This window comes from Didymosphaeria variabile (genome assembly GCF_027946475.1).
Source record: "Didymosphaeria variabile strain IMI 356815 chromosome Unknown scaffold_10, whole genome shotgun sequence".
NCBI lineage: Eukaryota > Fungi > Ascomycota > Dothideomycetes > Pleosporales > Didymosphaeriaceae > Didymosphaeria > Didymosphaeria variabile.
Window position 1 is genome coordinate 1,266,767 of NW_026611629.1, and position 11,930 is coordinate 1,278,696.

Here is an 11,930-nt window from a genome sequence, read left to right on the forward strand (position 1 = left end):
AGGAGGAGCCACTGCTGGTCTATTTTCTCATCCTGGGAGGCATGCAACCGAGATTCGCACGAATCACCGGACACGGCGACGAGGGTGTGTGGCTCGACTGTGGCTGGGACGCGCATGATGTGGGTGTCGTGTGGGTGTGCTGAGCGTGACCGGATTGCTCGCTTTTGGCCGTCGCCCTGGCAGCAGCTCTCAGCCAGGCTACGGCTCCACCGCTTTGCGTGGCCATCTTGGAGCCAGAGCGCACACGAGTGGTTGGGTGTCCGGTGCTTGTGGATACCGCGGGTCCTGGCTTAGTCGCACCATCGCTAATGTGCAGGGAAACAGGAAAGTGGTTGGGTCTCTGTTTGGGTGAATGTTGGGGGCTGTCCAGATAAGCGGGTCTTCACCCGGCGGTGCGTGCGCGTGGCGAGCTCCCGTATAAGAAAGAGCTGGAAGCTCGCAGCCTTCTTATCTATCGCCAGTCTCAGCTATAAACACAAGTCTACCACTGTCGCTCAGTATCAACCAGTACTTTCGTTCACCCAACACTACTTAATTACCCAAACCACCAAAACCCAAACAACCAACACCTTCAACATGCAGTTCTCCATCATCATCGCTGCCTTCGCCGCCGCCGCCTCGGCCCAGTACACCTACTCCAACGGCACCTCCGCCACCGGCACTGCTGCTCCCTCCGGAACTGCCTCTGCCTCCGGCTCTGCTGCCCCCTCCAGCACCGCTCCTTTCGAGGGTGCTGGCATCGCTAACGGCCCTGCCATGGCTGTCCTCCTCGGTGCTGGTGCCGCTGCTTTGGTAAGCTTAGCCATCACTCGCCCCTGCTGATTCATCCCTAACACCGCTCCAGATGATCTAAACAGTTTCATCACTGCTTCCACCAACACGCGACACACGACAATAACCACCTCGAGCTCGGCTTCCGACTTCTAATTAGCGACCTTGCCCGGCATGTTGATAGATCGACCTTGTTTGGTATGGGACCTTGAGCATTTTCTGGCGTAATCCTCCGTTTCGGGCGCTCTGGATGCATCGTGAACCTCGCCGGTTCGCGGCTCCGTGAGAGTAGGAATTACAGGACTTGTAGATAGAAGCCCTATGTGGCTCGGTTTACCTAATAATACCCATCCACTGATCTCGATATGCTTGCCCCCATGCTCTTTTTTCGTGATATCTTACCTGCATGAGCTGAAAGGGTGCTCAGCAGTCGCTTGGCGAATATGCGTCCGTATTCTCGCCTCTTGATGCATCACTTCGATAGTCTCTCGCTTTCTATGCCTGTCAGAAGCGCTTTCACATCCGATGCGGAAAGTGCGAGATGTGGCTTGCATCGTTCCCATCCGTTGCAAGGTCTCGCAGCCAAGGTGCGCTATCTGGCCTGCCACGCGGCCTATCGATGCCAAAAAGAGTCAGCAGGATGACCACCCACATCAGGACGACTCACTATGGCAGTCACTTGCTCTTTGTATGGGATTTCGCCGGAGAATGGAGCCCTAGTAAGAGACTCCATAGTCGTGAGTTTTCGTAGAAATGGATGTCGTCTGGCCCCGAGTATCGCCTGTGGCTCCTTCCTTGGAGCATCACGTGGACACCCTTGGCGCCAGGACGCGCAAGTCGAAACATCGAGGTGTCATCCGCAGTGATATCTACCATGCACTTTCACGCTCTTTAACCTTCACACTCCCCACTTAGCATCTTACACTCCCATTGCTATGTCGGCTCCGTATTCCTCAATCGCGAACGACCGACAGTCGCAGCGGTACTCCATAGTCTCTCGAGAATAAACCCCTCCCAAGGCCCACCATGGTGCTAGACATCGAGCCTGCGAGCGTTCCGCCGCATACGCACTCTTCGAAAGAGCCACACGCCGATATAGAGATGAACTCTTCAGACTCCAATTTCTCTCGGACGGCGCAGAACCATAGTGGTCGCGACTCCAAGCGGTGGCAGGATTCCCCCAACTGGAAGAAAGTCAAGAGCAAAATCCCAGCGCCGATCGCTTCTCGTACGCGCAAGATTGCTCAGTGGTTTCGCGGGCCAGAATCTCCAAAGCCCAATCGCATCGCACCGATATTCGAGCGCATACAAACATTCCATATCCGCCACTTTGCGCGCCTTCCTACAATTGCGCGGTTCTGCATCTTTGTATGCGCATTTATGCTATGGCTAGTAATATTCGGCGTCATACTCAGCAAGGACAGTCTTCCTAGAGACAATGGAGGTCTTGGTGCTCCCGTCCGGCTTTCATGTACAGCTAGACTCTGGTAAGTTCGAATGAGACCTGCGCCTCAAACAAGGCTAACGGGTATTGTGCAGGCCTGGTGCTCAAAGCTGTGGCCTCGAGGGCGTAAATTGCCTCCCCTTCGACGATTCAAGTTTCGCGTTTTCGTGTCCCGCCGATTGCGCCGGTGTCCAAGTACTGAATCCATACGCGATTGGCGACGCATCGATCGTATACCGTCCTCTCATTGTCGGTGGTGCACCAGAAGAATCAGAAGGCAACGAGCTGGTATATCGTGGCGACTCGTTCATCTGCGGAGCTGCGATTCAGGCCGGCGTTTTGACAGACACCTCGGGAGGCTGCGGGGTGGTCAATTTGCTCGGAGAAAAGACAACTTATGGCTCTCATTCGCAGAATGGACTTACAAGTGTAGGGTTCAACTCTTCGTTCCCCATGTCATTTGACTTCAACCAGAGCGCGCAAATCCTGAGCGATTCAGCGAAATGCCGAGATCCCAGGTGGGACCTTCTCACGTTGTCTACTATCTTTACAGCAGTGTTCTCACTCTTCACTACACATCCTCTTACTTTCTTTGGCCCCGTATTCGTCATCACTTTTTGGCAGGTTGCCATGGCCTCTGATCCTCCGTCGTACTCAGACTACCCGTCTCTAGGATCCACGGCTCTTGCAAACTTCCTTCCAGCTGCTTTCATTGCTGTCATCATCTACCAAGTCAGCGTTCGCAAAACTCTCACGCATCTCAACGCGCAATACGAGAAGACTGTCCTGTGGGTTGGCGCTCTATGGGTGGGAGCGTTGAACAGTCTCACTTTGGACATGATCCCTATTTCGCGCCTCACAGGGCATGATCTCAAGCAACAACCTGGTGCCATCACAGCACTGGTGATCATAATCTTGATACTGGTTGCTGTAGTTCTTTACCAAGCTTGGTGCTTCAGGGTCGAGGGTCGATTACCGCGATACCTGGGCATCTATGCAGTCCTCGCTTTTTGCTTGCTTATACTCTTAGCAGTACCGTCGGAGAACTTGCGGATACACCACTATATCCTCGGGCTCCTCTTGCTACCTGGAACAGCTACACAAACGCGCATTAGCCTGCTTTGCCAGGGCCTTCTTGTTGGGCTCTTTATTAATGGAGTTGCGCGCTGGGGTTTCGCATCCATCTTGCAAACCGCAGCAGCCCTGAGAGGCGACGCGCAGCTGGGCACTGGCCTAGTCTCAATCTTAGAACCTGTCATCAACTCTACGAGCATCACCTTCGCATGGGAAGGTTTGGCGCGCGGGTATGAAGGCGTCAGCGTATTAGTCAACGATGTCGAGCGCTTCCGTGGCTTCCACAAAGACGGCGACAACAATTTCACTTGGACGAGACAGGCACTTGACCATCCCGAGTACTTTAGATTTGGATTTGTGAATTATCAGCCATTCGGTGGAATTACGTACAGCGATTTTACACGGGCAGGCACTTGGTGGCCAAACGGAACGTGGGATGACCCTCCACCGGGTCGAACGTAGATCCCGAAGGTTTTCTAGACACATGGGGCACGTCGTTTCATTGCGTGTTACCCCAGAATATCCAATGCATACACTTTCCGTCTCCGCGGGAAGCTGACATGGTCAAAGTCACGGTAGCGACGAAAGCTCGCTTCACATGCCTACTCTTGGTGATATTTGACTGTCGACTCAGCGGCATCTGACAAAAAGGGGACCGCTCATCAACTTTCTCCAAGTCGCCGAACGGCTTAAGGGGAGACATGACAAGCCAACTGGCCTAGCGTTGAAGAACGGGCCGTTGCAATGATATTTCCCTCTCGTAAAGCGGACGTGCTGTATTAGAGTCTACGACTCTACTTCTGGGAAACTTGTATGACCTAGAAGATACGACTTGTGAAAGGCCCTCAAGAGCGACGGGTCGAACATCGTTTCTTCGATGCTCCGACTAGCTAGGAGAACATGCGATCTCCCCAAACCTACATCATTCTCGACGTATCAACAGATGAGAATTTGAGCGACGAGATACCAGACATCCAATCACATGCGGCTATTGCGGTCATTTGGTGTCAGATATGGCACCTGTGAAACCACACCGCTGTAACTGTGCTGTCAAACGTTCAGTAGTAGCACGGATTCGGCCCGAGGCCAGCAACAAGTCCCGTAAGGTATACGGGACGCCTCAGCCTATGACTCGCTATACCCATTGCCATTCGCTTGTGCTTCAATCTCCCCACCGATTAGCAAAACCTTGCGTGGATCCGTCGCTCCCTTAGTAGATTCTCACGGAGCCATCCGAGTAACTCAGCTGCATACACGAGACTGTGGTCATGCTTTAAACCCTTTTGACACCATCAAGGAAAGGAGGTCGTAGCATGGGGAAGCGGAAATACCATACGCCTTATTTTGGCAGGTACCTGCACCGCAAACTAGACGAAATCTTCATAGACGGTGTAGTCGATCATGGAGTGTACCATGGATTCGGCCTGTGAGGGTCCAGGAGTCCATGTTCATCTGTCGAGAGTATAAGGATCTCGTCTTCTGCTTTGACTAAGACTTGATTCCAGCTCCATCCTGTCATTGTTCACTTCGAACAGGACGGGGCAGATCCTGTACCTTCGTTTTCACCATGTCGGCCCACATTAGAGCCTCGCTGATGGATGTCCCCACCATTTGCTTTGGCTTCACTCTCGGATTCGCGACGCTCACTATCAGCAAGGCTGGAAAGCAAACGTTGTCCGTTCTACGCAGGAAACACAACAAGTTCAGTCCTTATGTCTTCATGATATGGGTTGAAATTGTTGTGTGCCTTGCTATGGCTATTTTGAGTTGGCTATGGGTTCGTGGAGATCTTCCATCCACGTCAGTATTCCGGTCGAGATCCTCTTTCACCTACGCCTAACCAACAACCTAGGCTCTGGTACTTCTTCGTCCAAGTCACCCTCTGGTCAATCCAACTTCAGCTCCTGTTGCAAATCATCGCAAATCGTATCTCCCTGATCCTGCCTTCCCGCAGCGACGGACGCCGCCTCAGACTCGGCCTTTTCCTAGGCATCCTGCTTTTGAACATCAGTGTGTACTGCATCTGGATTCCAGCCCGCATGAACGTTTCTCCAACATGGGTCAAGCTCAACAATATCTGGGATCGCGTCGAAAAAGTCATCTACCTGATCATCGACGCCGGACTCAACGCCTACTTCCTCTACCTGGTAAAAGTGCGGCTTGTAGATGCGGGATTGAAGAAATATGAGGAGCTGTGGCGGTTTAACGTAGGGATCAGCACTATCAGCATCAGCATGGATCTCTTGATCATCGGGATGATGAGCTTGCCGAATGACCTGGTGTAAGCTGTCTTTTCAGAGCTTGGTCATCCATTGGGAGGAGAATGCTAACGCGAGAATAGCTACGTCCAATTCCACCCCCTATCCTACATCGTCAAGCTCAACATCGAGCTCTGCATGTCCGACCTTATCTCCAAGGTCGTCCGCAAGCGCGACCGCACCGACAAACCCCACGAGCACGACTCCTCATCCAACCCCTCCCAAGGCACCGAATTACCCTCCACAAAAACCGGCACCTTCCGGGGAACCACACTCGGCGGCAGCAAGAACTTCAAAAGCCACATCACGTCGACGGTCCGGGAAGACCCTTTACCTGATCACAAACGCGATGCCAAAACCCCAGAAGCGGCGCGTTCGGGAAATGCAAGCGTGCATTCGAGCAGCAGCAGTGATAGTGGGATAAACTTCAGGGTGCCTGAGGATGGCATCGTGAGGACGGTTGCGGTGCAGGTTGAGGTGAATAGTGTCCGTGATGGGGATGAGCGGAGTACAAAGTCCACGACAATGCTGAGAGGCGGATGGTAAAGCTCAGGTACGAAGCGATACAATACATACATAATCTACAACATTTCTCACTGCCCTTCATAACTTCTGTGTACGGTCGCGATATACTCGTATTCATCAAAGATCCTAATTTCGCTACCTTACGTAAATCCGATATTAGAGTTTGCAGATGCAGGGCAGGTCATATGGGGTGGTAGGCGAAGACAACCACATTCAGATGAAGCTCAGATACATGCTGCCGCTGTGGCTGTTACACTAATATGGCGTAAGATGATCAATTACGATGGAGATTCGCTTGCCCCTGTCTGTAGATCCGACGGCCCACATCCGACGACAACTCGGAAAGCGTGCCGAGCATACCAATTACTCAATAGGAAACATGAAAGCAGAACAGGCTAACGGGTACATCCGTGAGTCGGCGACATGGTACCAGGTTGAGACTGTGCGGAGGTGTTGTGGAGTGATTTACCCCAAGATATATGTTGTACACTGCCTCTCTCACGAAACAGAGTTTCCGCTTTAGAGGGTACTGCTGCTACTCGCACGACCGACTCGAGACCGGATCTTCACTTCTTCATAACTTCTTCCTCCGATTCCCTGTCTCCGAACCTCGGACGAAGGCATCAAGTCATCTGAGCATTCAACATCTCAAATTGATATTGATTCACTACATAATCAACACTCCCAGACACCTCGCTGAACCAACAACTGGATGCCAGGAACAAGTAAGGCTTATTGGCGTCAAATTTATGCAAGAAGGTTACTCTCAAACTACCCATATGTGCCGACCACTGACCCTCCAAATCCTCACGCAATGCCATCTCCCAGAAGATCAACGATCGATAATTGGTATCACCGCTTAAACGCCTGCAAATGCTCTTCCGATCTGACCAGTCCGTATTTTTTCCTACACCCATTCCGGCATATCCCTCGTGATCTTCGGGCTGCCCAGCTTCAACGAGCTTTTCGTATGATACTCAAGCAAACTCGCCAGATCCGTGTCAACCTTCTCGTAGGATTCCCTAAGCTTGCCTCTCTTACCCAGGAACATATCTAAGCCGCCTGCATCCAGTCTCTTGCGCACGTCTTTGGCGTACTCTATCGCGTGTCTCAAGTCCTTCTTGTCCGCCGAACGCGCCTTGATGGTCAGGTAATTTCCGAGATTTAGTAAGACGGAGATGTCGCCGAAAGAGTTCACCATTGCGCCGGGCGGGAGATCCATGCTCTGGACGGGAGTCGCGGGGTTGATGAGGTGCTCCGCCAATGTGGCATTGACTTCGTCGAGATAGGTGAGGCGGACGCGTCCGTCGTTGCTTTCCAGGCGGAGCGCATGCTCGATGCAATCCGCGAGCGTATCCCAGATCAGTAGCTTTCCGTCGCGGGGCTGTAGCGTCTTGAGCGACCATAGGTGCGCATTTGCCCAGTACTCGTCCTCGACGAAGGCCTCGTAATTCGTCGCTGTTGCTATTCGCGAGCGCATCTCGTAGCTGCGGAGGAAGTCGCGGATACAGCGGTGCGCGTAGTTTACTTTGTAGTGCGCGAAATTGGCGACTTCAACGGATGTGCGTGGCGAGTCGGCGGGGACAGCTTCGAAGATGGAGACCAGATTTTTGCATTTGAAGACGAGGACGTTGCGCATCTTTTCGGTGCGTGTGAGGACTTCGCCGACCGTCAGCGGGCGCGTGTCTGCTTCAAGAGCGGACCGCGTGTCGGTATCGACGGCGCTGGTGAGGGGAAGGAGAGAGGGGTACCCGTGGGCATCTACGAGACGGAAGAGGCGTGCGGCCTGGGCGAAATGCTGGGCGTCGAGGTTGTCGAACATGTATATCAACAATGCCTCAAGCTCTTGTGGTAGAGCATTGACCCGCCATTTGATTGTGGAGACATCGTCTGACTCCTTGGTGCTCTGAATCAGGAATTCGGTAGCCAAAGACGCCCACAAGAATACGCCCGATGCTTTATCAATGAGTGTGTTGATGATGGCACGTTCCTCGGTACCGTCTGACTTTTCAGCAGGGATGTTGAACATGGTGTCATTCTGATCGAATGCATACAAGACGTAGTCCTGAATCCCCTTCCTCGTCCATTTGTTGAGTTCCAAGCTAGGCCAGTCCTTGAATGTTGCTTGGTAGATCACCGAGGGACGACTGGATATGCAGACTTTGACATTCTCACGGTTGGAGGCACTGATCAGAACAGTGAGCGCGTTGGTAGGGTCATCGTCCAATTCATCGAGGCCATCAATCATAAGCAGGAACTTTTTAGTCGTGTCGGAAAGCATAAGGTCAAACGCGGTTCGCAGCTCGGAGAGGCTGAACTTGTGAATGCCGCCGCCGTACGAAGAGAACTGTTTCCAACGTTCCGCAAAAATGCGTTGCACGATGCTTGGATCTTCGTCTAGAGGACCGAATATCATGTCCTGGAGAGCTTCGTAGAGTAGCGTGCGCAGTAGACCCATGGTGGTCTTCTGCAGATCTGTGCCGCAGTTCCACAGGAAGAAACCCGTCAGTATACCTGGTGAGTGGCCTGACCATCGCTCTAGAAATGGAAATAGTTCTTCGTTTCGGAAGAGATATTTCATCAGCGTGCTTTTGCCAGAGCCTGGCTTTCCTGTCTCGCGAATCAGCTGACGTTCGTCTTCGTGGTATGAACTTCGCGTACCTGTCAGCCAGAAGACATTCTGGCCACTCGTGTCTCCTAGCCAAACTGGGAAACTTCCTTTCCCTTGCTGTCGTGAGTTCCATATCCACTGGAAACTGTCTTCATTGGGTTTGCTGATGCTGTGCAACCGGTCATCCTGTTCCGGAAAATGCAGGTTCGCAAAGGTCAGATCTCGAAAGCGCGCTTCAATTTCAGCGAGAACCAAGTTGTCCACGAGCTTCGCAAATTCCTCGACGTGCTTTTTGTTTTTTGCCTTCCAATCGTTGGTGCTGATGGCTTCTATAGCCTCGTGCTGCCATGCTTCCTGGTGGTACGCTTGCGTGTGTTCCAAGCTGATCATGGAAAGCCCTTTCTCGGATGATTGGTCAATGTAAGCCCTGAATATCAATCAGTACACGTATGCAAGTACAACACATGTTGAGAGCTCCAACACACTTCAATGCGCGCAGCAGCGCCATGTCTATCTCTTTCCGCTGCAATTGCAGCTTCTTCTTCTGGGTCGTGATCGCCCCCTTGGTCCATACTGTCATCAATGGCTCCCGGAGATTCGTCCATGTCGATTCGCCTCCTACACATTTCGCTTGCGCTTGGTTGAGGCCGTCAATCAATTGAACTATGACTTCTTGGGTGGATTCGCTGAGCCTCAGCAGCAGCTGCGTCGCATCTTCCAACTTCCCACTCCTTTTCTCGTTGTATATCTTCTTTGACCTGCGCTTGTTGAGCGCTTCGGTTAGTCGATAGAGCTCGTGCGTTACCGCACGTAAAAGGTGGGCATTGTCGACGCCTGAGCCAACTCTCGGTTGGTAAAACTCGTGACCACTGATGAGGATCTTGGTCGCAAAGTCGACGAGCTGCAGGGCGCAAGCTGCTAGCCCCACAGCGGGTAGAGCCTTCGGCATGTTGGGAAGTGATGACAGTTGTTCATCGTTCGGCAGAGGGGTTGCAGATGCGCCGTCCCCGCCGTTTTTGACAGGTCGGGGCGGACTCCGTTTACGTTTCGCGAGCCACTTGGACGGTCCCATCCTGGTCACTTGGCGCGCACTCTCAAACCCGACGATGGCCTGATGTAGTATGGTCAGCCTTGTCTTTGTGATGATCCAAATGTCCTCGTCCTCGACGCGTAGACGAAACGATAGTTCCGCTCCTCGCGGTCGTGATCTCCCACAAGGTTGTCCCTGAATCCTGCATACAAAACACGTTTCTCGCGCGGCCGTCGCTTTGCTCTGAAACAGCGCTGTATCATGAAACTTACAGTCGGAGTCGGAGTGCGATCGGTACTGATTGAGGCATCCGCCGTATTGGCAGCCTGATGGTAGAACGAAGACCAACTGCGACGCGTAGGCCAACCGCGGTCAGCCAAGAAGGCCCAAATCGCGCTGTCCATTGGAATTGCACAGAAGAAGAAGTAAGATCGTTGGTCAAAGTGGTACTTTGCCCTTGCCTTCGCTGTCTTCAAAGCGAGGGGACTGCGGAAGGTGAATCACCAGTTGGGTGAAAGGATGGGAACATCAACACATCACTCTGCGCAGAAGAGCGTGCAGATAGGCTCGGCATTGCAAGTGGTATATTCTTGAATACTGGAAGAGCTGGTTCAATTGTAACCCACCAAAGCGAGAGATGGCGAAATGGCGAACGAACACTGCGCTGTGCCGATACCTCGAAAACTGTAGGAAGGAAACCCAAAGCACGGCTAGAATATGCGCAGGAGAAGAACTTGTAGGCATAGAAGTTTGGAAGCCCAGAAGGGCGATCGGTCACTTAGGCCACCAAAGGAAAGCTCGCTGAACGCTGGTACCGAGCTTCAACATCCAGCGTCTTCAGTAGCGGGATGCTTTCCTTCTTCTAGGACATGGCGACTCGCATATTTTGGTGGAACTACTCGCTGCCACGGCTGTCAGACAAGAGCAGGAACGGAGAGAACGTTGCCTGCCAGTGCCTTCCCAAAGCGTTGGGGGGAGTCTTCACTGTTCGTCAACAAGCGTCTGCCTTCCCCTCTCAGAAACGCTCACTTCACGCCGCCGCCGCCGTCTTCAACTGTTCCTTGGACGCACTTCAGGCACCAATACCGGCGCCGTGGCAACGCTTTCCCGCTCACGCTCTTTAGTTCCGCCAACGCTGCGCAGCCTCCACCAGGCACGCAGCTCTTGCTCGTACGTACTGCCTCCTTTGTACGCGACGATGTCAATAACAAGGCCCGAAGACTACGGCGATATGCCTGCGCCAGTGAGCAAGATCACCAAGGATACCATTACCGTGAAGGGATCTGACGCGCTAACATATGGACTTGAGTGCACCATGGACGCGCTCCTCAAATCCAAGTCGAAGATCATCTTCTGGACGTAAGTGGCTTTCATAGTCTTCTGCCTCGACTGCAGGGCACTGATTGCTATAGTGGATGCGACCCCAAGCACAAGCTCTTCGAAAAGCTTGCCTACGAGTGGAGCCTTGTCCCGCTTGTCAATCACCGTTCCAAGGAAGACATCTCCGGTCTACTCGACAAGTCCCACCGCATTGCTCTCGTCTGCATCACTGGCTTCTTCGACGAAGGTGGCGACTTCGTGTTCTTCGTCAAGGGCTATAAAAACCTCGTGAGCAGATCCCGCTGTCGCTTCAATCTCTTGTGACAGTGCTAACGGTTGCTTCAGGCAAACTTCTTGAAACTTACCTTCAGCGGGAGGGCTTACGACGATCCATGCTTCGCGACGTCGCTGTCGGTTTTCAGCTTCCAGCAACTCATCGACACCCCCGGATTGGAGTGTCTGGCAACCCATTGCGTGGGCAAGACAGAGACCAAGGGCTTGAGGTGGAGGTACCTTTACAAGTCAGCCGTCAATGCGTGGGACAAGCTTGAGTTTGATGAGCAGAAGTATTTTAGAATCAGGGAGAGGTTGTTGATGAACCAGGCCCCACTGAAGCAAGCCCTATCAGACACGGAGGAGGATACCGACATGGATGATGATACCGACACCGAGATGTCGGATGATGAGGAGGATGATGATCCTGATGGTCTTTATGATGAGGATCTTTATGATGATGATGACAAGTACGAGGGCAGCTTCACGACGGACAAGTAGGAGAGTGATGAGCAAGAAACCGGGCCTATGAAGTCAATCACGCAGTAAAAATCACAATACCATCGTGAGATATGGGCATGATTCTACGACGTTGAGTTACCCTAGGCTATATGATCAGAGCTC

The 11,930-nt window shown here is 52.6% G+C and overlaps 5 protein-coding genes across 5 annotated transcripts; 4 read left to right on the plus strand and 1 right to left on the minus strand.

Moving 5' to 3' along the window:
- Positions 1–576: 576 nt before the first annotated feature.
- N0V89_012472 (uncharacterized protein) lies at positions 577–853 on the plus strand (the record flags this gene model as incomplete). The annotated part of the gene is made up of 2 exons (XM_056221193.1): positions 577–792; positions 845–853. The coding sequence occupies 2 exons, from the start codon at positions 577–579 to the stop codon at positions 851–853; spliced, it is 225 nt and encodes a 74-aa protein (XP_056065180.1).
- Positions 854–1,797: 944 nt separating this feature from the next.
- Positions 1,798–3,751, plus strand: N0V89_012473 (uncharacterized protein; the record flags this gene model as incomplete). Its single annotated transcript, XM_056221194.1, has 3 exons — positions 1,798–1,999; positions 2,165–2,258; positions 2,311–3,751. The coding sequence occupies 3 exons, from the start codon at positions 1,798–1,800 to the stop codon at positions 3,749–3,751; spliced, it is 1,737 nt and encodes a 578-aa protein (XP_056065181.1).
- Positions 3,752–4,883: 1,132 nt separating this feature from the next.
- On the plus strand, positions 4,884–6,093 carry N0V89_012474 (uncharacterized protein; the record flags this gene model as incomplete). Its single annotated transcript, XM_056221195.1, has 3 exons — positions 4,884–5,089; positions 5,142–5,570; positions 5,631–6,093. 3 exons carry the CDS (start codon positions 4,884–4,886, stop codon positions 6,091–6,093), a joined length of 1,098 nt encoding a protein of 365 aa, XP_056065182.1.
- Positions 6,094–6,979: 886 nt separating this feature from the next.
- N0V89_012475 (uncharacterized protein) lies at positions 6,980–9,755 on the minus strand (the record flags this gene model as incomplete). The annotated part of the gene is made up of 2 exons (XM_056221196.1): positions 6,980–9,110; positions 9,169–9,755. The coding sequence occupies 2 exons, from the start codon at positions 9,753–9,755 to the stop codon at positions 6,980–6,982; spliced, it is 2,718 nt and encodes a 905-aa protein (XP_056065183.1).
- Positions 9,756–11,028: 1,273 nt separating this feature from the next.
- N0V89_012476 (uncharacterized protein) lies at positions 11,029–11,807 on the plus strand (the record flags this gene model as incomplete). Its single annotated transcript, XM_056221197.1, has 3 exons — positions 11,029–11,072; positions 11,126–11,321; positions 11,379–11,807. The coding sequence occupies 3 exons, from the start codon at positions 11,029–11,031 to the stop codon at positions 11,805–11,807; spliced, it is 669 nt and encodes a 222-aa protein (XP_056065184.1).
- Positions 11,808–11,930: the final 123 nt, after the last annotated feature.